At 46.0% G+C, this 26,827-nt stretch overlaps 1 protein-coding gene across 2 annotated transcripts in view; it reads right to left on the minus strand.

The window, feature by feature from the left end:
• The window catches only part of PHGDH (phosphoglycerate dehydrogenase), a 149,664-nt gene that overhangs the window by 6,506 nt on the left and 116,331 nt on the right, over positions 1–26,827 (minus strand). For both annotated transcript variants that reach the window (XM_085618558.1, XM_085618557.1), the window contains exons 9-11: positions 19,042–19,174; positions 15,349–15,476; positions 13,500–13,722 (exon numbers count right to left, since the gene is read on the minus strand). In XM_085618558.1, the coding sequence (XP_085474684.1) occupies positions 13,500–13,722; positions 15,349–15,476; positions 19,042–19,174 (484 nt within the window). The remainder of the gene's footprint in view (positions 1–13,499; positions 13,723–15,348; positions 15,477–19,041; positions 19,175–26,827) is intronic.

Consider the following 26,827-nt stretch of genomic DNA (forward strand, 5'->3'; position numbering starts at 1 on the left):
CCGACGGACCACGCACGCAACCTGGGTTTCATCCTGGACTCCTCCCTCTCCATGACCAGGCAAGTCAACGCCGTCTCCTCGTCGTGCTTCAACATCCTGCGCATGCTTCGGAAGATCTTCTGGTGGATCCCCGCAGAGACCAGGAAGACTGTCACCCAGGCCCTCGTCACCAGCCGACTGGACTACGGCAGCGCACTCTACGCCGGAACCACCGCCAAGATCCAGAAGAGACTCCAGCGCATCCAGAACGCCTCAGCCAGACTCATCCTCGACATCCCACGACACAGCCACATCTCCGGACACCTAAGAGACCTGCACTGGCTCCCGGTCAACAAGAGAATCACCTTCCGCCTCCTTACCCACGCACACAAAGCTCTCCACGATCAAGGCCCGAGCTACCTCAACAACCGCATCAACTTCTACGCTCCCAAACGCCACCTCCGTTCTGCCAGCCACGCCCTCGCCGCCGTCCCACGCATCCGCAGAGCCACTACAGGAGGAAGGTCCTTCTCCTACCTGGCCGCCAAGACCTGGAACTCCCTCCCGGCCGACCTGCGCATGACCCAAGACCACCCCTCCTTCAGGAAGAAGCTTAAGACCTGGCTGTTCGAGCAGTAGCGGCACCCCCCCCCCAGCGCCTTGAGACCCTACGGGTGGGTAGTGCGCTCTATAAATGTCTTGATTGATTGATTGATTGATTTTTTTCATTCAAAAGCTTTAACAGCAATAAGATAAGACGTTTGTGTTTGCTTTTTCCTACCCAAACATTGTATAGCTTCGGTGCCAGCTGTGGATTAGAGGTCTCTTGTGACCCTCCCCCCTTGCCCTGCTGAATGCCCCCACACTCCAGCAGCAGCCCCGGTCCTGACTGGTTCCGTGATGGTGGCAGGGCTTGAACCCGCCTGACCCTCGAATCACGGAAAGAGGCTGCCCTTGTGGACATCCAGCCGTCTGCAGCACCATCGATGCGCTGTCTCCATTCGGCTGTCTGTTCTCTTGCGTTTTTTTATCCCTCCGCGATGCGTGACGTGCTTACTTGACTGTATTCAAAGATTTATTTTTACTATACTTTTTGTCTAGCGCGATATCCTGCCTGCATTTTGGAAGCTTTCGTGAGGAAGCAGTTTTGAATTCACGCTGGGCTTGCACGTATGATATGAAATGTTTGCTTAAAGCGCAAGCACGGATTGCAGTCACAACTGTACTAGATTTCTATAGGCAGCAATCAGTACTAGGGTCACCATAAGACCTCCTGTCACCATAACACAAGTTTTACAAACAAGGTCTTTATTTTTTCCTTTTACAAAGCATTATTTTCCAGCTTATTTGAACTGAACCAAGACAACAACATCTTCCAGAAAGCCCTGGTTTACCAGAACCAGGGTGTCCCGAATCATGTTTAATCCTTGAATTGAGCAATAAATGTCTGGTTATCTTTACTTCTTGCGAAAAACAAAACGTCTCCGCCTTGTGGTGGCTTATCCGAGTCCCTAATCCTGAAATTAAGAGTGGACTGTTTGCACAGCCAGGGCCCTAGCACGCTAATGCCAAATTCGGTATATGAACGCGCGTTCAATCTGACATCATTTGTTAAACGTGCAACAAAAACACATTTCGTGAAGGCAGTAGGACCAGCCAAAGAATTGTGCCCGGAGGCCATTGTAAGACAAACATTGGCGCACACATTGCTGACCCAGAATCCCACTGGTTCCTCAGAAGGGACAGGACCAGGCTTGCCAATTGAAATACATGTTACATTTTTGTGGTCCTTTGTCCGTTTCATGTCTGGTATCTTAAGACTGATGATTTCATTCCGTATGATACTGGTTTGTCTGAAGTAGGTTAGAACTGGACGCATGCGAGGAAGAAGAATGTCTTATGAAAATTTCCTTAGAAGGCTTAATTTTTCCGATCATAAAGTAGCTGCTTGGGTGAGCCACCATCTTCAATCCTAAAAAACACCACATCTCATAACTCTTAAATTTTGTCTCTTTCTTGCTCTCTATTTACATCTGTTTCTCTTTCCTCTGAGATCGGATGCCGCTAAGAAAAAGAATTGGCATAGCCAATAGGTCTCGCTTTTGGGACCTTATAAGTATTTAGTTATGCAGCACAATATCCTTGGTACAACAACATCAACTGTTGCACGGCTAAACACTTATAAGGTCTCAAAAGTGAGCCCTATTGGCTATGCCAATGCTTGTTTTGTTGACTGTTTGTTGTCCTCTGTAGTTTCTATGTGGTTTTCATTGACCTATTCTGTGCTGAGCCGGTATTTAATTGCTAACAGTAGTGTGGGTTTCTTACTGGGGGCTGTGTTCGCCCTGCTGGAGGTCTGCGGTGCCTTTCTCTAGCCGGGGGTGTGCTTCTGGTTTGCTATTCTGCTCTATGTTCCACTGAAGGGGGCTTTCTCTCTCTGCAAGGGCAACAACTTTGTTTGCTCTTGGATCATCTGGCTGCTGGACTACTGGTTCGGGTCTCAACAGGTTTGGTTGCTTGAAGATATGTGCGTGGTGAGTCGCTCTGGCCTAGTGGTTTCAGTCTTAGGCTCTTGCTCTGATGGTAATGGGTTTGACCCCTAGTGTTTCAATGGTTGTATGTGCTCAGTTACAATGTTAGAGAAAGGTTTTTCCGCTGTTCTGTTCGCCAGGCCGGAGGTCTGCTGTGTCTTTCTCCATTCGGGTGAGTGTTTCAATTGCCATGGCACCCTGCTGTTACCTGAGGCTATGGCTCAGGGTCGTGGTTTTGGAACTCTGGTGTTGGGGGGGGGGGGGTCACCACTGTTGCAAGGGTTTGTTCCTGTCTGGGTTTTCTTTGGGTCTCCTGTTCACTCTTAGACCTGTTGGTCATGGCTGCCGACTTTGGACCTAGGGTGTGAAGTTCGGGTCCAGGTGTCTGCTCTGCATCCGGTGTTTCTGGTCAAATCAATATTTCCCTGTGCATACTGACTGTGGGTCTGACCTACTGTTGCTAGTGTGGTCTGGTGCACGAGGCCAGCATTCCAATGCCCTTGGGCTGGGTTTCACTCAATAGGAAACATTGCTTGGCTTCCACAGTCTGTCTGCTGGTTTGTTCCTTCTGTTGGGCTTCCGGCATGATTAGTTCAGATCCTGTTTATCGGGTGATAGTAGTCATTGTGGCCTAGTGGTTATTGTCTTAGGTTCCAGAGGTGGAGATGCGTATTCATGCCTTGCGGTCTCTGCAGCCCTATGCCCGGTGCATTACTCAGAGCATTGTAAGGTCTTTCGGCTTTGGAGTCCAAGCATTGTTTGGTGCTGCGGTCGCTAGTGCCTTGACTTCCATGCCTACGCTTTTTAGGCTTCTGTCCGGTTGGTGGTTGATCTGGATTCTGCATCATCGGCTACGTCTGTCCCTGTGTGGCGCTTGGTGGGTAGTTCTTTTCGGGATTGTTCTGGCGGGCCTGGTTTCTTATGTTGGTGTAATTCTGGGCTTGATGCCGCCTCTAGTGGAGGTGGCTGCTGCTGTCCTTTTTCTGCATTTTGCTAGGCCTACAGTGCTGGCTTTGCCATTGCACCCAATGTTTTGAATGCCGACCGCCGTTGCCTGCTTACCCGTTTTCTTCATCAGTTCTATATGTGGATTGGTGGGGATATGTTTTTCCCCGTTATGTCGCTATTGTTTCCGTCTTGGCCCCTCTTTTTGACAGGTCCACTTTATTCTGGGTGTCTGTTGGGGGGCCTGTAGATGTCTTACATGGCCTTTGGTTGGGTATTGAGCTGCACCATGTGGGGTCAGTGTCAGCTCGAAGCTTGGTGCTGTTTTTAAAAAAAAATTCAGGCAGAAGGTTTGCTGGGGGATAGAGGGGGTGGGGAGGTTGAGGGTTTTTTATGTCCTGCCCCTGGTGAGGCTACTGGCTAATTTCCTGGCTGATATGTCGACGGCATACTTTGCCAGCATCTGTTCTTCATGGCCAGATGATTCCTCTGGTTGCGGATCGGGAAGGCGTTCGTCCAGGATGGGATGGCCTCTTGGTCCTAAGAGTCCACTTCCAGCACATCTTCTACGCCTTAGAATCTCTTTAATGCTAGGGGGAGCAGGGTTTCCCTCATGAAGACTTCCGTTCTTGTTCTTTTCGAGTGTTGTGGTCTTTGGCCCAGGTTGGGTTAGCTGCGGGATGTCATCACCCGGGCCGTGCCCTCGGATCGGCGCTCCTGCCTATGGATGTCCTGTGGCCACGAGTCGTGTGGTTGGCTAGTTGTCGGTTCCTGCTGCAGTATGTGCCTGGGGTTTTCAGCCTGTGTTGGTTCTGTTGCTCCTCTATGACTGGGTGGCGTCCATTCCGTTATAGAGGCTGTCCTTGCAATGGCTCTTTTCCCTGTGGTGTCTGGGGGTCTGCCTGGCTGCACTCGTTTGGTAAAGATGCGTGCAAGCAAGTTAAGCTTCCCTGTCAGCAGTTTTCGTCTGCAGGGGATTTCTGTCTTCCCGTGTCAGGAGGACGGTTGGTCATTGGGGCTTCTCTTCCCCTGTATTGTTCTCAGGTGCAGACGGTGCTGGTTCTTCTGTCTTCTCATGATTTCTATGGGACTGCGCTTTAGTCACAGTGGGTTTTCTTTCGGGATCACGTTTTTGTTGGGGGCACGGTACCGGATGGTTCTGGGCATTGTTTAACGTTGTCAGGCCTCACTGATGATGTAGGTTCATTCACATCGGCTGGAGTTTGGTTCGGCTCCTGTTCAGGCAGTCTCCTTTTGGATGTGGTTGCCCTTTTCCCCCGGATGTTTGCCACAGTTTGTTGGTTTCAGGGTTGGATGCCCTTCCGTGTCCTTGACCGTTGGTCAGTTGTTTGCTTACCTTCATTTCCTTTGATCTGGTTTGGTGGGGTGGGGCTAAGGGCTCATGTTGTACTGGTGGCTCTGGCATGGTCCTGCTCTGTCTGGTTTCCGCTGTTGCGGGTAACTATGGCGGGTCTGGAGTGATGGCTTCCTTTGGTTCCATCTCCCCTGAGGTTTTAGAGTATCCTGGTGCTCTCTCTGGTGAATCCCAAGTTGATGAGTGGGCTGTTGTGCGGGTGGCTTCATGTGCAGGGTCTCCCGGCCTCTGTCTCCTCTTCTGTGATCGTGCCCTGAAGGTTTCTGCCAGGTCTTTGGGAGTCGTTTTGGGCTCGGTTTGATCATCCCCAAGTGGTTCTGCTTTCAGTTTCACTGCCCCGGGTGCTGGGGTCCCTCCAGGATGTGCTTTTAAGGTTTTCTGGCTCCCTTGTAGGGGTCTGATGGTCGGTCTGGGTCTGGTCTCCTAGATCTTTTAAGAGCTGTCCACTCTCTGTCCTTTCCTTCTGGTGGTGTGTCCCTCGTAGAATTTGCATCTGGTTTTACGGACTCTCCAGTGTCAGCCGGGTGGGCCGCTGTCGTCTTGCTCCTTCTGTCTCTTCTGGTGTTTTTTTTTTATCTAGTGGCGATAACATCTGCTTGCGGGCTGGGTGGGGCTCGACTTGTTGTCTTGTCGATCTCCTGTATTTCGCGTGTTTGGGGTCTAATGTTTGGCCTTGCAGTTCTGTGCGGTGTTGAACTGGGCTGTCTTTACTGTTTATTTGACCTTGCTGTGCATATTTTTTGTTTGAGTTTATCTCTGCAGAAAATTGTACAGTTGTCGGTGTCTTTTTTGGTTTGGTATCTCTCATTATGTAATGGAGGTATGCAAGAGGGACGAGGAAGTAATGCTTCTATTACTTACCCGTAATTTCATTACTCCATGTCCTAACTCGCTTATCTCCATTACAGGCCACTCTCCATCCCAGTTGTCAGGCTAACTGCGTCTATGGCAGCTTGGAACATACAAGAGATGTGGAGGGGCCTTTTTATATTGGTAGGGTGTGTGTCAACGAGGCACAGGGGCCTCATTATGTAATGGAGATTAGCAAGGGTAAGACATTGAGTAATGCAATTACCGGTAAGTAATAGAAGCAAGACTCCTTTGTTGCAGACTAACTGATCTTCAGAACAACAACATGCTGAATGGACCCATGAGCAAACGCCCCTTTCCAGCAGAAGATTAAAACCTAAAGCTCCTATGAAATCCTTTATGTTTCTCCTACGAATGAATTAGGGCACAGATTTACCAATATTTGATGCAACGTGGCATGGTAGCCAAAGTTTCTGCACTGCGTCGGAGAGAGAAAAAGAAAATATCCACAATATCTAAAATGAATTGCAAATCTTTTCTCTGTCCAGCGCTGGTGCACTTTTGGCAGCCATGTGCTAAAACAAATAGCCTTGAGCTGTAGTGCAATGGTGTGTGGTCTCAAAGGATAGTTTTTGTACTGGAAGGGTCTCCTGCCAGTACAAAACCTATGGTTTAAAGACTTTTCCCAATTTGTATGTGTTGGAAATGGCCCTTTTTGCAGGGTTATCCCAAAACGTTTTGCTTCTTCCTCCCTTGTTTTTCCTGACTTGTGGTTGTTGGCTATAGGACTCTGGGCACTTCACCACTGCTGGTCAGTGCTAAAGTGCATATGCTCTCTCTGTAAATTGTTATTATGATTGGTTATCCATGATTGGCTTATTTGTCTTACCAGTAGGTCCCTAGTAAAGGGCACCGAGTGTGCCAGGGCTGGTGATTCAAATGCTACTAGTGGGCCTGCAGCACTGATTGTGCCATCCACATGAGTAGCCCTAAAATGGTGTCTCAGACCTGCCACTGCAGTGCCTGTGCGCAGTCTGTGAACTGCCATGTTGTCCTGGCCAGTGTACACACTTGCCAGGTCTGACCCTTCCATTTTCCTACACATTGGACACCCCTATGGTAGGCCCAAGGTACCCCACTGGGCAGGGTGCAGTGTATGTTAAAGGTAGGACATGTACTAGTGTGGGTAACATGTCCTGATAGGGAAATACTGCCAATTTCGTTTTTTCACTATTGAAAGGCTATCTTGCCCATAGGACAGAATGGGGAATGCTGTGTATCATGTTTACCTGCATATCTTCCCATAGCAGCAAGATGGAAATTTGGAATCTGGTATCCCTGAACTCAGAATTTAATAACACATCTTTTAGGGAAGATGGTTTTTAAAATCTAAGTTTGGAAATAGCACTTTTAGAAAGAGGCTATTTTCTTGTTCAGCCTTTCTGTGTGCCCCCGCCTGTTTGTGGATTGACTGTCTGGTTTGTGAGTGACAGGGGCTGGGGGTGGCTCCAGGAGACTGGGTGAGTCAGCACTAGGCTGAATAGACCCATCTGCATGTATAGTGGTGGGGAGGAGTAGCGCCTGGGTCTGAATAGGGCTGTGCCTGCCTGCCACAATGCTGGCTCCACCTCCTGCGGTGCGTCTGATGGCCCTGGCCCACACTCACAAAGGAAGATGTGCCCTGGCAGAGTGCACCTAGAACTGGTTTGGACTGGGTCCAGGACCCCTCACACAGAAAGAACAAATACTTTTGGGGTATAAAAGTAGAACTGAGACCCCTGTAAAATTAGAATAGGAAACTTCTTGATCAAGAAGGAATCCCTTCCAAAGAAGAACAGCCAGGAAGACTGAGGGAAAAGTGCTGCCATTGCAGAGTGTCTGGGAGCTGACCTGCAGTTGCTGTGATTGCTGAGGAAGAGGACTAAGGGACTGTCTGCTGTGTGCTGTGTCCCCCTTACTTGAAGTGGAGCTGTGCTGTGTGCTTTGCCCCTCTGAAGCCTGCCTATCTCCAAGGGCCTGAGAAGAGCTGGCCTCCTGTTGGGAACTCAGGGATACAAAAGTTCTCAAGAACACACCCTTCAAGGTGTTGTGTGCGTGTCTCAGCGCACAGCCTGTGCCTTCGTGAAGCTGCCCGTGAGAAATCTGACTCTGCTTGCTCATCGGCACACAGCTGTGGCCTGTCGTGAGGTCTGCTCTGCCTCAAGCGTGTTCTGCCCCAGGATCGTACCCCTCGCGCTCTGTGCAGACTAGCGCACCACAGAAGATCTGCAGGGTGTCTGCTTTGTCCCAGATCGCTGTATGTGCATTGATTTCACCTCCGCCAGCCCGGTACAGAAAAGAAGCAAACTGCTGGGCCCAGAAAAATCACCGCCGCCGGCCCGGGAGGTTCGTCGGCGTTGATCCTCCTGTCCCCGCCTACGTAACAGAAAAGCCACGCTGGGATTGGCCCCAGCATCGCAGGTTGCCTGGCAACAGGAAGGCTTGTCCGGACGGAGCCGCGTCAAGCGACGAGGAAGCGCCCAGTGCCTCCTAGCAACCAGGGCTTCCCCACACTCCGCGAACGAAGATCTGAGTGTGCCCAGGGCAGGAGAGCGCCGCCGAAAAGGACGCTGCATTGCTGGAGGGCTCCGCACTGACTGTCAAGTTCCCCTTCATGATAAAAAGGTAACCATCTCCGATCTGGGACCGAAGCTGGCATTGGGGGGAATTGTGAGTGCTGACGCGTGGTTGCAGCTGCCCCAAAGTAGCGATTTAGCCTCCTGTCCCCGGCGTGCGTTCACTCATGTACAAGGGGAGCGGTTTCCTAAGCCAAAGTCAAGCGCTCTTGTAGTGATTTGAATACAGCGCTCTTTTGGTGATGTGAATTACTGTACTCTAGAAGGAAAGGGTTCACACCTATACTAAGCCCACAAGTGTTTTTATTATCACCAGTACGTTTTACAAAGAGAATAGTACCAAAGTGAACACTTTTCATAAGAGAACAATTCTGAAAATAAAATTGATTGTGTATGTGATTTTTATGTCGTTTTGATCTGCCTAATCTATATAAAGTGATTTATATTTGTATAATAAACTTGTGTAGTGTCCTTATGTGGTGTTTCACTATATTACTGTGAGTGTTGGTACAAATACTTTACGCATTGCCTTGGGGATAAGCCTGTCTGCTCATGCAAAGCTACCAAGGGGGTGAGCAGGGGTTATCAACAGTGTGTATCCCCCTTGCCCTGACTAGAAGCAAGGGTCCCTATTTGGACAAAGGTACTTACCTCTGCCAACTAGAGACCCCCCGATCTAACAGTATGTGTACTGTACAATGAAGTATTTCGCTTCGTTAGGCCTGGCTCGAGGAGGACTAGGGTTTTGGTGCAAATGTCTGTCTACTAATGTTAGTAGATAGTGAATTACGTCAAAACTATGGGTGGTTGCATGGGAATGTCCATGTCCCACCCATGGAACAACCCCTTGCTGCAAATTAGTTTATAGCGCAACTCTGTGTTACTTTGGGATAATTTCTAAGGCGAATCCAACCCCAGCACTTTGCAACAGGTTTGTAAAAACCAACCCATTGCAAAGCAGTAGTAAATCTGGGCCGATCTTCTCCACTCATCAATATTTCTTAGCTATAGATTGGCAGTGAAACATTGGCTAGAGATTGTTGAGATGGACTTTATTATGGTACTGACAAACGTGCGTCAATGATAATTCTCAATCCTGGATGGATTTACCTATTCCGCTAGACTTCTCTGAATTTCAAGGCCTGGTCGTCAAATTTGAGTTAAATTGGCCACTAAATCTGCCAGAACGGATATCAGTTATCATCTACCTGTAAAACAACTCCTTTATAAAAATATTGCATGGATCACATTGCATATCATATAAAAGCGTCCAAAAATATTTTCACTGTAGTAGTGGAACAGTACATTGTTTTTCTGCTTCCTTCCAGAGTGAGAATGACATGATCCAACTTTGCCTTAATCTCACAGGCATTTAGGAGCCTCGAAGTAGATACTGCTCCTATCCTAGGTGACTGACCTGATGATGACCAAATTCCCTTTTCCACATACTTCACAACGTATATGGACACCCCACTTAACTCAAAACTTAGGTTTAAGGATACCAAGAATATAAACCCAGTATTCTTGATGCATGCTTTTTATTTAGACTCTTTAGCTCTACTGATGACCATGTTTGAACGATGCAACTAATAACTTTGATTTTATGATCGAGATTATAAATTAATTCGTACTACCTAATCAAAAATAATAATAATAATAATAAATGAATAAGGGAAAAAGCTCCTCACCTGATGTACCACTCTTGGTGCCAAATGACCTTGAAAACAAATCTTGAGCACCTCGATGCTGACATATAATTGTACAATAATCATATTTAAGCCGAAACCATGCAAGGGCATGAAATTCTTTTAAGAATCTACGTGCCTAAGAGCCAGAATGTTATAGAAATCTGCTTGTCCTTCAACCAAATCCACTAGTTCTGCCTTCTATCTAAATCTTAGATACACCAGAATGGACACATTTGTACTTTTTACAATCTGTGTGTACTGAAACTGCAAAATGTATGCTTTTCAACAATGTTACACTAAATCATTTTGTACTGCAAAGCATGCCCAGAGTGGAGGCAGCTTGAGGTTGTCTTTTGTGAGACTTTGGCACAATTTAGTTCACTCATTGTAACCCTTCACCTCAATACACAGGCCATACTGTCAGTGCACTACTGGAATGGAGAGATTTCATAAGGATTGGTAACTTTGACAAATACCGATCAAAGCCATGCAATATGTGCATTAAACCACTTAAATACGACAATGATTGCAACCAGAGTCCAATAAATTACAATCTCTGCATAGGGTGCCGTAACTCTTAGAGCTCTATGCTAGGGTTACAATCGGTGTGGTCAGGAAAAGACTCGAACCTCTCCAGTGAGTGCATTCATTCATATGGTTGAAACGCAAGAGCGACAGCATGTTGTGTATGCTAATCTGCGCGTGTGGTTACTTACTAGCTATGTTATTCCACGTTTGGTTTCCAAACCTTCTGACACTACACAGGTAGCCGAGATTACACACACAAAGCATCCTAGAGAGCCCACACAGCAGGGCAGTTCACAACCTGGACACCCCAGACACTTCCACAAAAGGCACAGAGCCACCATAGTGTCTAACTTGTGCTACACAAACATCAAAAACAGATCTGTTAACTTCAATATTTTTTCACTGTGTGGGAGGGGGGCGTGGCATTGGAGGGGATGGGGCTTTGTGCCAGCACTGCCTGTGAAGCACTTCCAGCGGCGGCACCTCAGTTATGGTGGAGGAGAGTCGCCCCACTGCCTCAGCAGAATGAAATCATGTAAAATAAAATGATAAATCAGTTTTATTATTAGTTTATTTTTCATGACAGAAGCCGGAGCGGAGTCTTGGGGGCGGGGTAAAGGCAAGCATGGAGAACCCTTGCAGTGGTGGGCACTGTAAGTGTGCATGACTGTTTGGCTGTCTGTCTTAGGACGGCCAAACCATCATGCGCACTTAGATATCTCCAGGCTGGTGCATGGAGAGAAGCTAGCACAGGCTCCCAGTCCCTCTTGGAGCGTAAAACCAGGCTGCTCCTCCCAATCCGGTTGCTGCTCTCATGCGGTGTAATAGTATTACCAGCATGAGAGCAGCGTCTGAATTGGCGCAGGGGTTTCTGGGAGTCTGTGATCAGGAGAAGAGCTGTGAGCACTGAAGCGGCAGGCAAGTTTAAATTTAACTACATATATTATTGCCTCATCACTTTCCCCTCCTGGTAGCTGCCACTGAGCACTTCTGCCCTCCTCTCCCTCCAAAAAGAAGGATGGGACAATTAAAAAGACTGTAACGGACATTTGCTGTGCAGATTCTCCAAACATGAGCATGAAACCCACTTTACAGGGGGGTTTACAATTAACGGCTTTTTGTGAAGGGAACCAATATCGTGAGACACAAGGTGGCACTGCACCGTGTGTACTGGCAGGACTGTAGAAACATGACATTTTCTCTCTCTCCACCACCTTTTTATTTTAAAAGTTACTTTTTATAGGTTTAAGATTAAGACATATGTTTGCACATGTGTAAATAACTTGCCTTATTCACTGCATGACAGAAGTGATTATAGCAGAGTAAGAGTAACACCGTCCTTCTGTGCGCAGTAATTGCCTACCAGATAATGCCCCATACCAGGCCTGTTTCTGTACTATGGCGCTCCCTGCTGGAGGGCACTAGAGACACGATCAATTGTATCCCTGTGATTTGTTGTAGCAAGTCTGTAGAGGAATATGCGCCCAAACATGACTGAAGCCAAGGACGGCTACATACATGGGGGTAGGCCCTGTCTGAGACAGAGTACACTTTTCAGGAACGGGTGTAGAATTCGGATTTCTTCATGGATGGGGAATTTGTGATCGGGGTGGGAAGCAGAAAGAAGCTGGTGTAAAGTTGTTGAACTTGAAAAGCATTTTGTTTTCTAGAACTGGACCCTGGCAACCAATTGATATATTTCCGGTCCTATAATCGAATACTGGAGTACTATTAAAATTAATTTATTTTTAACATAGACCTTTTGCTTTTTCTAAACATTATAAATAATAGATGCAAGTGTTAACCAACTCTCAATTCAACGACATTGGAATGATAGGAGGTTTAGTGGATCCTGTTTCAAGGATTTGACTCTTTGACCTGTAGGTCATACAGAAATCAGTGATGGGGACTTAAAGCGCTGACCCCTTTACCAGTGCTACTTTATTCTCCTTCTCTGGGTGTTGTATGAGCAACAGTATATCTTGTAATCCCTCGTACATCCCAAAACAACAAATGGGCCAGTTAATGGCAATCAGCTGGAAAGGTACTCACACATTATTAACTTCATGAAAGTATTATTGGTTGGTTTTGTTCTGGTTTAAGGGGGACATGGCAAACACATCGCCCAAGAGGGTGTCTTTTAGGGCAGAAGCAAGCCTCATTTGCACATGATTGATTTCTGCCTAGAATCGCATTGTGCGAACAAAAAAAATGGTTGATTGACTGGGCTGTCGACCAAGTGATTACCACAGGCTGAGATTAATCCAAGGCTTTCTTCAGTCTCTTTTTTAGTATTTCTCAAAAATAGAGCTGATGCTTTCAAAGGAGGGGGGAGAAAAGTGCAAGCACACAATAATGACAGAGCAAACTGTGGGTTAATAATAGGCCTGGGCGGTAAATTCCGTTCCGCTTGCGGAATTTGGGTAATTTCGCGTTCCGCGGAGGACGCAGAATTGCCCAAAATTCCGCGATCCGCGGAATCTATTGCTTGTTCGTGCTTTAAAAATGCGTGTCCGCGAGGTATTTCTCCCCGAGCACGCAAACAGCGTTCGCGAACAGGAAAAAAGCATCGCCAACGGGCAGAACAAGCAATTCCGTGTGTTCGCGGAACTTTTGCGTGCTCGCAGAGATTTTTTACCGTTTCGCGGAGCTTTGCGTAGCTAGACTCCGCAAATTCCGGCCACCCCTAGTTAATAAGAGATTTACACATACAAAATAGCTTCATGTTTATCACTCAGTTGTTTATACATTTTACAACTATTTTCATAGGCCCATGCAAGATAGGAGCACACTTCGGGAAACGACACCAAATAAAATACATACATACTGTGCAGGGCAAATGTGGGTCTACCCGGGGTTTCAGTCCTCATAGATGATTGAATGCAACTACACACATGGGAATAGGGGCGTCCTTGAAAAGAAACATGGCCTTACTCTCTCGATCCCTCTTTCCTTCCCCTTCATCACATGCAATCTGTGTGGATCACCGATTCTGAAATGGCCTACAGGAACACGACACACTCCTTACCGAAAATTCCAGTCAGGTCTCCTGCTCCCACGGTCTTCAAGCCCAAGAGGTGAGCAGCCAGGGGCACTGGCTGCCTGAAGGTAGCACCATGGAGTTCCAACAGGATCGGTGTGCGTCCGTGCACGGTACCAACAGCGCTGTGTGAGGTGCCAACGACTGATATCTGTATGCGGCACTCTACCGGGCACAGCCCTGGTGCTTCATCCTTATGATGAGCAGTGACCTGAGGGTACAAAAAGCAGGAAAGCATCAGCCTTCAAGAGTGCAGATTCATAACAGCATCACACAGGTCAAGCGGTACAGACCTACAGAACGGTGCACCACACATTGCCCCACTAATGTACACAACTCCAACTATAAATACAACAATGCACTGATGTACAGTTGACAATCACACTCCTGTGCACAACCACACTAACATACCGAATTCTGCTACAGCAAATGGGCTCACTGATGCAAACTCAGTTTCCCGAATACACTCAGTTTTACAAATGAACACAGCCCTTTTGATGTCGGCAGATCAAGTAATGTGCAGATAGTTCTACTTATGCCCACAGAGTGCATGCATACACACACACACACAAACACACACACAGCTTCTCCATGGTCAAGCTTCATGAATTGCACATAATTCCAGTGATATCAGTGATCCACTAACGCTCTCACAGCGCCAACTGATCTCTCACACTACGTTCCAGTGTCCGCTGCACTGCCGGTTACCATTCACTCCTTCACTGATCACCCAGTGCATTATGCACCGACTCCTGTGCCGTGAACAGCATTCCGCTCCATCATACTTAGACCGCTCCACAGGCTGCAAGCAACACCTCATCACAGGGATCCAGAGGTGTACTTCACATCAGAAAGGGGTCATCAAAAGCCGACCAGGTCTGACAACCAAGTCCTTTCCCTCTGCCACAGATCTTTCCACTCCTGGGCCTTTCATGTCCTCTCGATGGCTTGTGCACCGCACAGCGTGATCTTCTTAAGATCAATATTTAGTTTGCAGATTCAGTGAAAACTCCATTTGTCTCGTCGCTCATGAGGCGGCAGAACGACACAGAAGACTTTTTCTAGCTTATTGAGACCACAGGACTCCCGACCACTAACACCCTAGAGCTGGAAGACCAGCATACTGAGCAAAACTACTGATTCAATGTAGCGATCTAACATTGAGCTGTATCACATTTGAGGTTTCCAAGACACCAGAGCTATTGAACCTAGCCACAGGAATGAATGTGCAGCGCATACCAATCACCTACATAAACAGAAAAGATTGTTCACCCTTCTGGTGTGTGAGCAATATGGATTTCAATTATTTCGATGTTTTTGAGGGACTTGAGATCCAGAGAGGAAGCACTGAGCAGAGGCGCATACAAAAACGTATAAAGGTGCACAAATAACACCCACTTTTTGTTCGTGCTAAAATGTACAACTGTGTTCCACAGGGAAGTGAAATTGTTGCATTTCTTGATGTGATGACACTATTTTTCTCTAAATAGTAAAATTGTGTCAAATGTGCAAAACCCCATGTTCCACACATTTAGCACAACTGTTTATTGTCACTACATATTCAAGATAAGCACTTCAGGCTATTTTCAATTGCACTAGTTTGCCATTGGATGCCCTACCAAGGAATTATGAGCTGAAAATCAAAAGAACAACATTCACATCCCATACAGTGTTTCCTGAAATCAAGCAAAAATCATTAGAAGTCAGCAAAGACGTCATCTCTCAACAAAAAGGACTCTGTAGTATTCTTGTACCCCAAAGAACGTATCTTTCGTTCCTCATTCCCCATTGCACAAGTTTGGCCACGCCTCTCACTCATACAGCCATCAGTGCGTACCTTCAACCCAGCCTCCTTCGCGTACAGCGCAGCATTGACCAAGTTTATATCTTGCTTCGCTGCCCCGCTGAGAAGACCAACCGTCACAGCGGCGGTGAGGTAATTCCCAGCCTGCCTCAAGCCCTCTCCTAAAATGCAAATACATAAGAATACATTAGAAATCAATTTCAATGTGAAAAGTGTTATTTTAGATACACCTTCACTATTAGAGACAATAATTACTGCTCTCATTTAAAAAATCCAACATATAGAAAATATAATGGAGACAACTGATTAGCAGGTACATTTTATAGCCCGTATGTGGTGAGACCAACCAGTAAAAACATTACTACTTCATCATTTTTCCACTAAATACAATTATTTTTCAGATTCTGAATGGATTTATCAAAAAGGGGGCTCTGGAAACCACACAGTCACATCGATAGAGGTCCATTACATATTACAGGCAACCAAATATAAGTAGAGCGAGGAAATAACTGATGAAACTGAATGTGGTTCAGAGTAGATGCCAACGACAGATTCATAGAAGCAAGTCATCATTTTCTTTTTTTACTTTGTGGTAAACTCTAAATAATGAGAGGCATCAAAATCTCGCACGACTAAGGAACCTAGCCTTGCCTTCCCCATGTACCAGGCACATGGGGAGGTCACGAGCTCATGACGGAGGACCAAGTGGAGTACCAAGGGCGGGACACAGCAAGCGGCCAATGTCAACAGTTGGAAGCAGATGTGTAAATTTTTCTCACTGTGATCGCTGTAATTACAAAAAGACAGACTGAAACAATTTTTACATTTCAGAATTAGAGATGTATGTCCTTGCCGTGGTCTTCTGCACTTATCGGATGCTCTCTCTGTGAGGGGCTTTGTACTGAGGGTCGTCTTTGGATAAGGGAACCACTTGGGCAGTCCTAACTTCTCCGGTCTTGTCTTTGGGGCAGGTTCAGGCGCTCATCCACTTTGTAGCTGGCAGGATATTGGACCTATTCAAAGTGTCTTTAGGATCAGATTAGACCGCAGACAAGTTCATCCAGTTAGGGGGTCTTCTAGTTGGGTGGTTAGACGGTTCGACCAGTGGCAGCACATTCTCTATAAGGCTGGAAAGGCGGAAACTGCTTTCAAAATCTATTCTCCCCGATCAGCCTTTACAGTTACTGTATAGCCCCGTTTCAGCTCCAAGGAAAGAAAAGTTGTTTCTTCAGTCTGAGGACTCCTCCGAGGCCTTGCAAATCTCATGCCTGAATATTTTTTGAAGTTGTAATTTAGGTCTTCTACAACAGATTGATCATTAAGGAGGTGTTTACTCAGATAAATTATTTCTGAACTCAGAAAATGTCAGGAATTAAGCAAGACAATATTTTTAACTAGACTCTTTACACTCATTGCATGGGGTCAACGCTGTATTGGCGGCCAGTATTTGAGGATCTGGGATTACCTTATGTTTTGATGCAGTTTCTGGCATGTACTGAAAGATAGCTCAACTTCAGGCCTGGCTATTATTCCAAAACATGTTACTGCTTCCCTACAACAAAGTCATAGCTATTCCCACCTCTTTCGGAACCTAATCTAAATATCAAGAATTTCACTACTTGTCTTCCAATTAGACATTGTCCATTTATAGGTATGACTGTAGAAAAGGGTCATATGACAGAGCTTTCTGCGGAGCAGCCCCCAGAATCTGGAACTCACTCCCTCCAAACATTCGAAAAATTCAAAACACAGCAACATTCAAGAAGGAAGCGAAGATCTTCTTAATGAGCAAGTTCCTTCCTTAGGCTAGACTGTTCATCATCAGCATCGTGATTAATACCCAAACGTCGATCGTGAATTGTTTCGGATGTAGAACTCACAGAAAGCACATCAGAACCATTTGTATAGAAATACTGCTACACCTTGTTCTTTAATCAGGTCCTAGAATTTTTTTCTTTTTTGTCTTTTGCTGAAATTGCTCAGAAAATCATGTACCGGAATATTATATATATATTAATGCTGCTATACCCACTGTATTCCAAATGTACCTCATGTAACTGTGAAGCGCTCTGATACCCAAGGGTCACGTCCGCGCTATATAAAACTCTTTAAATAAAAATAAATAAAAGTCTAGTTATCCACCTGCAAAACCTTGGTGGGCGTCACAATTTGTGACAATGTAACCAATGGACCTGCTGCAGCATAGCAACGGCTAACCTTCCCGGTGGAGGGGTGCCCGTCAGCTTGTGCTGCTTGCATTTTTGTGGGGTTAGGCATTCCGTGGGGCTTGCTTATCCATTCGGGCTGCATGCATGAGTTAGGATCAGTATATCTCTTTGGCAAAGACTCCAGGTACGCCCGCCCAGTGACATGCAGGGTGGCCCAGGAATCAGCTTGAGTCTTGCTGAAGTATCTCCATCTAGGAGTATGTGGGTGATAAGCAGAGACATACAGATTTGTTGATAGAGGAGCACATCTGTCGTTTGAAGGAGTGATCGACTCTTATTAATTGACGGATAATTTCCCAGTCTAGCAAATTCAGAACACCTTCTAGAGGCCCAAAACAACTGTTGCTTAGATGTGCAATCAATGCAACTTATTTTGGTATACAGAAGGGGATCTGCTCTTGCAATGCAATAATTAACCCAATTCTTAGGTTTTTAAAAGACGTGCGACTTTCACTAAAAGCGCATTTAGGAAGCAGCATCAGACGCCCTAATTTCAGCTTCACTTGCTGGGATAAAGTGTTTCCTTTCAACCTATATATTAGACTAGGTTAGAGCCCGGTTGCCTCTCACTTGGATGGAGCAGTGCCCCCGTTGTCTATCTCGGGCATTATTTCTCCCTTAAAATGCATTTATCCACATTATCACTGGTGGGAAGGAAGACATTTAATCCAACCGCCTAATCCTAGGTAACCTTTTTTGCTGGGAGTTTGGGTGTTTTCAATTTGCTTCTTGTTTTTACTAGGGGTGGGCAGAATTTGCGTAGTCGCGCTACGCAAAGCTCCGCGAAATGGTAAAAATCTCCGCGAACATGCAGAAATTCTGCGAACATGCGGAATTGCTTGTTCGCGATGTTTTTTTCCTGTTCGCGATCGCGGTTTGCGTGCTCAGGGGGAAATATCTCGCAAATACGCATTTTGAGAACGCAAACAAGCAAAAAATTCCGCGAAGCCACGGAACGCAGAATTATGGGCAAATTCGTGTTCTCTGCGGAACGCGAAATAACCCAAATTCCGCAAGCGGAACGGAATTTCCCGCACAGGCCTAGTTTTTACAGGGTTTAGATATTTCCACCTTCCCCTGTGCCCTTACACATTTTAAGATTGTCTACCCCCCTCTTTCCACAATAACTAGGCATTTGCCCAAGTTTTTGACAGGAGTAAAGCTAAAGGAGTGTTCAGAGTGAGAAACCACTTGTTGAAGTTTGGTGACGACCTATAACCCTGCTAGTGTGTTGGTGTTCACCAACTTTTACAGGCGAACCCAACCCAGGTAGCATATTTATTCACACAAAAAAGTTACCATACTTTCAGAATTTCAGAGGGAGCAAAAGGCAAAACTCGGTTTTTAGGATTCTGGGTCGGGGGGGATTTTTCCCTTGCAAATGGCATTTGCTCAAGTACATGGCACGTGCCCAATAAGCCCAATTTAATCCTTTCTAGTTTGTTTCATGGTGCACATAAAATATGGATTTTGAGGGTAAACACTTCTCGATGCTCACCCAGGGTTACTACTGCAATCTCTGGAGTCTCCAGTGGGGCGCTGGTCCTGATCAGGGTGCCCAGAATTTCCCCCAGCTTTATCCAAGGTTTGGTCTCCGGGGCGAATGCACTTGTCAGAGCTGGGGCATTGACCTGAGGAAAAGGACAACATCATTATTTAACACAAAGAACGAAGGTGAACGCATTAGATGTAAAAATTAGGTATTTCGAGCACAGGAAAGAGATTTATGAGAAGAGAAAAAAAACAATGTCTCTGAGGAATTTGGGTTCAATTGCAAAGAATATATTTAAGGGAATGCTCTGTATTTAAATAGTCTACTACACCGAAAATATCAAGATCCTTCCTTGAGAGGCAATGAGTTTAATTCTTTTAAAAATGTTAAGCGCATTGATTCGCTTCAGATCCTACTGTCAAATGATCTTACAGATGGTCTGGACTTTAAAGAACATTCTGTTCTTTAGATATGTTGAACTGGAGGAGGAAAAAAAAGAGTCCGCAGAGTCGAAGATGGACACTATTCTCATGGCTCCAGGACTGCATTCCTTTCAGGACTCGTTATCAGGGATCCCATAGGACCAAGGTTCTCTTGAGATGGACTTCACTGAGCTGATGTGGAAGTGGTCCTGGGGTGCTTCAGTGGAGAAGAGAAATGGGGTGAATGTAGCGAGTGGGGAACGGAGCAGCTTCTTGGCCCGATCACCATTGGAAGGTTCAATGTAGCGGTGTCCCAGGAGCGGCGTGCTCTTGAATTTGTAATGAAGACTTCTGATGGGGAAAAAACCTGTTGGGGGGGGGGGGGGGGGGGGGGAAGAGGGGGTGCTAGAACGTAAGAGGTGAGGCAGAGCGGCGGGAGTCCCAACATAGGCTCAAAGGCTTGATTTAAAAAGTGTTTCTTCTGTTTGAAACAGACATTTGCAGATATGTTGAATTTTCTGCGAGACCACGAACCCTGCTTAATTATAGGTACAGTTTCGTCAGAGGTATTAGCTAAAATACAGGGTAAAGCTTTCTAGTTTTTGTGTGCCAGGCAGATTTGACCATGCCTCGGTAAATGCTTTGGACGCTTCTTTTTCTTCAGAAATGCAAGGGGACTGGATTTATTAGCACCTAGCGATTTTACCACTAGATACCATAAAGTTAAATTTTATAAGAAAATTATTCCACCAATCTACAAGGAAATGAAAACATAAAATTAAATAAATTAGAAGTATTGAAAATAAGGTTGATGTAATGACCACTTTCACAGGTAGACTGGTTTATAAGTTGCGTAAAACCCAACTGAGACATCAATCGTTTTTTAAAGTGTAAAGTTTGATTGGTATGAGAATAGTCTAACCATAGATTAAGGTCACCGAACAGAATATCTTTACTGTAGTTATTTATAAGATTACAGACCATTTCAGGCACTTTAAAAAATAAAATGGCGAGGGATCAGGACAGTAAAGTATCAAAAGATAAAAATAGCTGCAGGTGGATAATTTCAGTCTACATCCCATCAGTGCGTCAACATATTCACTGGATTCTTAACTACTGGCAGTGACGTTTAGTTATTCTCTGTAAATCAGCGCCACCCTCCCACTCGGCGTTTCCTATCTTTACGCAATATATTACAATCATTCGGAATGGTGTACATAATATCAGGCCCTGAAGCATCATGGGTCCAGGTTTACGTCAGCACATCAAGATCTAGCTTAGAATCACTAGTTAATACACAGAGTTTATTTTTGTGGTTAGATAAGAATGTATTATTTAAAAGGTGACTTGTATGACTAGGAGGCATGATTTCATTATTATTCATCGCATTACCTTTTCAAACAGGTGAATATTTTCCCATAGGCTCAGTTTACACAACTTTTCCCAAACCTTCGTGGGAGCGATAGATGCCCCCCTTTTTTAAAGATTATGTAGCTTAGCACATAGACGCTTCCTCAAGAGATACACAAATACATGAACAGAGAAAGGGCACTGAAGAAGTCATTTATATCCATATAAGGACATACAACAGGGGACAGATATGATCAAGGGATGTGTGAAAAGAGTCGAATGGAAGAAAAACAAGGCGTTTTTAGAAAATGGCAGGCTGGAACCAGTAACTGGGAAAAGTGAAGATCAGGGTAGGTACCCAAGAGAACCATAAGGGGGTTAGTGGACTTTTCCATGCAACATGAGTATAAGGATTGTGCACATTACCAATGGAAATTTGAGGCATTGGTTCATGTCTGGAGGGGGTGAAGGGAGTTCTGCGGTTCCCCTCTTCCGTGGCAGACAGATTTACGGGGTGTGGTGGGTAATGTCGTAAGCGATGCTGACTGGTTGCATAATAGTAGCGAACACTGCAAGGGGTTGGCATCCTCTGGAACTCAGATACAAGTCAAATGTTATTATAGCAGCACAATCTCTAGACATCCCCGACACTGTCACATGGAGTCATATGGCCACCATAAAGGGCGAAGCTGATGATTCCCTAAGAAATGCCCCAGGGGTACGGGACAGTGCACTCCTTTACTGAAATAGTCTCTAAAATAGAAATCTCACCAGTTTGCTGAGGGACAAGAGAAAGTCTCCCAGTTCCCAAGTCATTCCTGGTCACATGTAGCTCAAAGAAAAGGTTTCTACACAACTGCGAGTGTCACCAACCAGATTTCTGAAAGTGGTCAGACAGCTCAGTACACAGGATCACTGCTGGAGAGCTTGATGTTTGCAACAGACCAAATCTCACCAACAAATGCACCACCCAAATGAATCCGTGGACCAATTTTCTTTATCATTGCTAAGGATTTGAAACACATGTAATCACAACTTGAAGGTTAGGAAGGATGAAATTAGTATTTTTCAATGTTCGGAAACTCAAAGAACCTGCACTTAAAAGGGGTTGATTGAAGTCAAAGAATGAGGTCCCAGGATCCACCCTGTATGCTCCTGCAGTCACTGAGCTAAATTGGACAAACAGCGCCACCATGTGGCAGACATTCATAAGGGCCTGTGTTGACAATTAAGTGCCTTCGTGTCATAGATTGAAGGGAGCTCTTTGTATGGGGCCTTGAGTACCAAAGGTGGAAAGAGTGCTGAATGTTATGAAGAAACACAAGGAACCAGGCCCAGACCTTGTGTCTATTGACATTTACTGCGAGGAGCTCCACCTCTGGGCAAGTAGACTTACCGAAGTATTCAACTCCGCGCTAGCAATGCCATAGCCCCCTCGTGGCGCTCAGCCATTATTGTGCCGATCCATAAGAAGGGCGATCAGGGGAGTCCTTCCAATTACTGCCCGATCTCCCTCCTGGATGGGGCAGGGAAAGTCCTGCTCAATCGCCTCCAGGATTGGGTGGATGCCCATAACATCATGAGAGAGGTGCAAGCTGGCTTCCGGTCGTGAAAATGGACCATGGAAATGGCTCTCCGACTATATATCAATCAAGGGTTGGTGAAGCGCAACTACTCACCCGTAGGGTCTCAAGGCGCTGGGAGGGGCGTGGGGAGGGTGCAGCTCTAGGATGTTCATTAGGGTTCGTCGAAGAGCCAGGTCTTGAGGTCCTTTGTTAACTTGGAGGGTGTTGTATCTGCCGCAGGTGAAAGTGGGAGGGCGTTCCATGCCTTGGCTGCGAGGAAGGAGAAGGACTGTCCTCCTTTTCTGGTTTTCTTGATGCGTGGCACCGAAGATAGGGAGAGATGGGCTGAGCGGAGAGATCTCTGGGGACATGGAACGAGAGGCAGTGGTTAAGGTAGGCTGGTACGGTGTTATGGAGGGCTTTGTGGGCGGTGAGAAGTTTGAAGGTGATTCTTTTCGATGGGGAACTGTAGTGTTTGGTGATGTGGCAGTGGCGAGGTAGGTTGAGGACTAGTCTGGCGGAGGTATTCTGAACATTCTGGAGTTTGCGGGTGAGGTTTTTGTTGATCCTGGCGTAGAGTGCATTGCCGTAGTCCAGTTTGCTGCTGGTGAGGGCGTTGGTGATGGTTTTCCTGTGTTCAAGAGGCATCCAGTTGAAGGTATTTTGTAGGTTATGGAAACAGGCGGAGGTGATGGCGTTGATTGGACGGTTCACTGGGGGTTCAGAGTCCAGGATGATTCAGAGGTTGTGTGCATGGTCAGCGGAGTGGGAGGGAGGGTTGAAGAGGGCAGGGGGCCACCAGGTGTCGTTCCATGCATCTTGTTGTGTGCTGTACTGGTTGAGTTTTGTTGCCCGGTAGTTACATGGGCCACTTTGCACTTCTTTGCCTTGCATTACTGACATCATGTCCAGGGCAAAGCACAATGCCCCCTTGTATAGGGCTGTTTCTCAGAGCTTTATTATAGCCTTCTAGCCCGCCGCAGCGGGCTATACCGGCTATTAAAGGCCCGCTGCAGCGGTAAAGGCCCGAGCCGAAGGCGAGGGACTTTAACAAGGCAGCGGGACTTTAATAGCCGGTATAGCCCTGATACGAAGGGCTAAATGGCTATTAGAACATTTTGCCACTAGAGGGCAGAATGTTCTAACAAATAAAACAAAGCCTTCAGGGAGCGTGAGGGGATTCAAATCCCCTCAGGCTCCCTGAAGCCTTTGTTCACAGCCAGAGCTGTGAACAAAGAAGCATTGGAATGTTGGGGCTCCGGGCTTATATCAGCCATTAGAAGCCCGGAGCACTCCATTGTTTCCAATGGAGCTTCCAACATTCCAATGTTCTAATATGATATCCTCAACCCTCCTACATTCAGTTGCTATAGGAGTAGTTAATACCAGGAATCAGCAGTAGCAAATATCAGTAGCAAATATCTTCTAGAGAATACTTACTTACCTGTGGTAAAGTTTCTTCACATTGAATTAATCGCTGCGTTAGATTCCTGGACGCCCTCCCTCCTCCTCCCTTCAGTGGCGCTCTTTATTACAATATTTCTCTTTGGCTTCGCTCTTCATGCTCTTAGCCTCGGTGAGTAAGTAGGAAAAAGGGTGGAACAGACGTTGCCAGCTCCAGCTGCAACATTTATAGGACTCCGATGTCAATTTTGTCTTTCCAACACTTCAACCAAACTTGTGTAGTGTCTTCAGGAACTGCTGAAAAACGTAGCTGGCGCGAGGCTGCCATTTATATCGGAGCACTGCAGTTGTGACGTAGCAGGATAAGAACAATTTATTAGTTCATGAAAGATCCCATCTGATAGGGTGCACTTCCAGGAGAAATTAATAATGCAGAGTTAAAACATTTTTTAACAATACCATGATAGCCTTCTAAAATGGAGTGCTTGTTTGTTTATGTACATTTAAAACAAAATTATACCCATGTGTTATGTTACTTATTCTAATCTAGCAAACCGGGACCTGAGATCATTTTGTGGTTTTCACATGCATTTTCTCTCATCTCCTGGCGAAATAGTGGTACAGAAGGGCACAGATGTGGGTACAGAAAATAAACAAGGGATAAGATTATTAAAAAACAACCTGCGAAAGGCACACCTTCGGAGTCAATATACTTTCCAACATGGCAATGGGTTTGTGTTGTATATCATTTTGAGGGAGCCCTCAGCATGTTTCTGTTCAGACAAAACGTCCAAAGTCTATTTAAATTCCAAGTAAAGAAGGTCTGGATGCTGCTAACAGAAGCTTATTTGCGCTTCTCAAAATGTTAAGATTTGCAAAAAGGTTTTCAATAGAGGTTTGCTTTCTTGAAATATTTATTTTGTTGTTTGTATTGTTACTCTGCTGAACCTATATTCCTGTAACCTCATGATATTCCTCAAAACTTTTTGTGGAGAAAGTGGTCATCAGTATATTAGCAGGCCTCCGCATTCAGAAAAGCCTCAGCAATTTGCAAACATAATTTTAAAACATCAATGGAAAGAACCCCAAAGATGTAGATTACAATGAGGATTAATTGAAGGATGATAGAGCACCAAGTGGTATTTAGTTACATGGAGGTGGAGACTTAGGCCCTTATTAGGAGTTAGGCAGTCCAATGGGCCGCCAAACCTGTGGTGACGATCCGTGGACCGCCAGAATAGCGGTCCGCCCACCGCATTAGGACTGTGGTGGTTGAGCCGCCATGGGACCGCTGCTGCCATTAGGGATCCACGATCCCTGGGGTGCAGCGGTCTGAGGCCCCAAATATGCTGCCAGCGCTGCTGTGGCACCGCCAATCATATTAGGAGTTTCCTCACCACCACACTTTTCATGGTGTAGTGACCGCCATGAAAAGTGTGCCCGTTTAGGATACAAAAGGGGCCCCAACAGGTCCCCCGTTCCCTCTGCGCCATAGGGTGCATGCTGGGGGGCACATGTTGTGCCCCCTGTGTGCATGCACCCCCAGTTCCTGCAGGGCATGGACTTGGCAGAAACTGCTTCTGATGCTTCCATTGCGGTGACGTTTTCAAAGGCACCGCAGTGGGACCCCTAAAGAACCGCTCGCCAGAGTAAAAATGCTGTACTCTGGCGGGCGGTCTTTAATGGCATTGGTGATCTCGGGCAGCAGGGTGGCGGCCCCGCTCCGAGACCACCAAAGTCATAATAAGGCCCTGAAATTAATCCATTCTCTGCCAAGCACCCATGTGACCATCCATTCACAGTCATCTACTAAATTTACCCATCTTGCCACAGCTACCAACCAATGCACTGAGCAAATTGCTTTTCCATTCGCAGATATCAAATCTACCTACGCTAATGCATCAAACATTCATCCATGGACAAACACATTGTAGCATTCATCCATCCACCACCTCTAATGATACATCCCTCTACCCATGGCCAGTCATTCATCTGTCCAGTCATCCACACACAAATCCGTGCGCCAATCTGGCTGTGCATCCGTCCTGCTGCAGCCACACCCATCCACCTACCAACTCAACCACAATTTTATACACCCACTGTCATCATGAATAGATCCAGATAAACATCAATCCACTCATTCATTCAACATCCACATGGGTGTGTAATTATGCCTTTGCGTGCTCTCCGGCTCTGCGTGCCCCTGCATTTGTGCAGAAGGATTATGTGCCTCTGAATCTATTACCTGCATTTATACACATGCGTGTTATCCTAACACCTCACTCAACCATGTGCAGCCATTACAAAAGCACATACCAATTAATCCAGACCGGTTACCTTTGTCAATGCTTTTTAAAATTCGATTATTAGCACCTAAAGGTGTTCAAAACTCTTCTTCAGTTCAAAGCGGAGGAAAATATCCTGTGTTCTGTAAATCAAAAAAACATCTCACTACAGGAAAACAATTCACATGGAGAGTAGCGCTGCTAGGTGGGTGCAGACCGTGAACCATAAGTCTTCTGCTGTATGACAGTGTCTAAGGTGCAAGCAGAACTTAATTACAAATGCTACTGCATGCTATCAAGCAAGTGATTCTAGCCCAATGGGGATCAGAGGAAACTCTAAATTATGGCTGTACCGAATATGGGAGTTGATAAACCTAGAAAAGATATCCATGACTCTGGAGCAAAAAGGGGCTGTATTTTAACCACTGTGGAAACCATGCTTGACAGTTTTGGCGACGACTTCAAAGAAATAACGTGTCCCTGATATCTTAGAGTTCTGCGAATCACAGCTCGATTACAGCTTACAGGGCTCAATAGATTCAAGGAAAGTTGGACATTCCAACATGGGTTCAACATTACAAAATGTAGAACTATATTATAGCCCAACAGCCCGCTGCCGAGGCTTATATCAGTTGTTAATGGCCCTGAACCCATATTATACTCCCGAGGCGCATGCCTATAACAAGATAGAGGGCCTTTAATAAATGGTACAGCCTGAGGCAGAAGGGCTATTAGAACATTCCAGAAAACAATAACAAGGGGGGGG

Source organism: Triturus cristatus, chromosome 7 (genome assembly GCF_964204655.1).
Source record: "Triturus cristatus chromosome 7, aTriCri1.1, whole genome shotgun sequence".
Classification (NCBI taxonomy): Eukaryota; Metazoa; Chordata; class Amphibia; order Caudata; family Salamandridae; genus Triturus; species Triturus cristatus.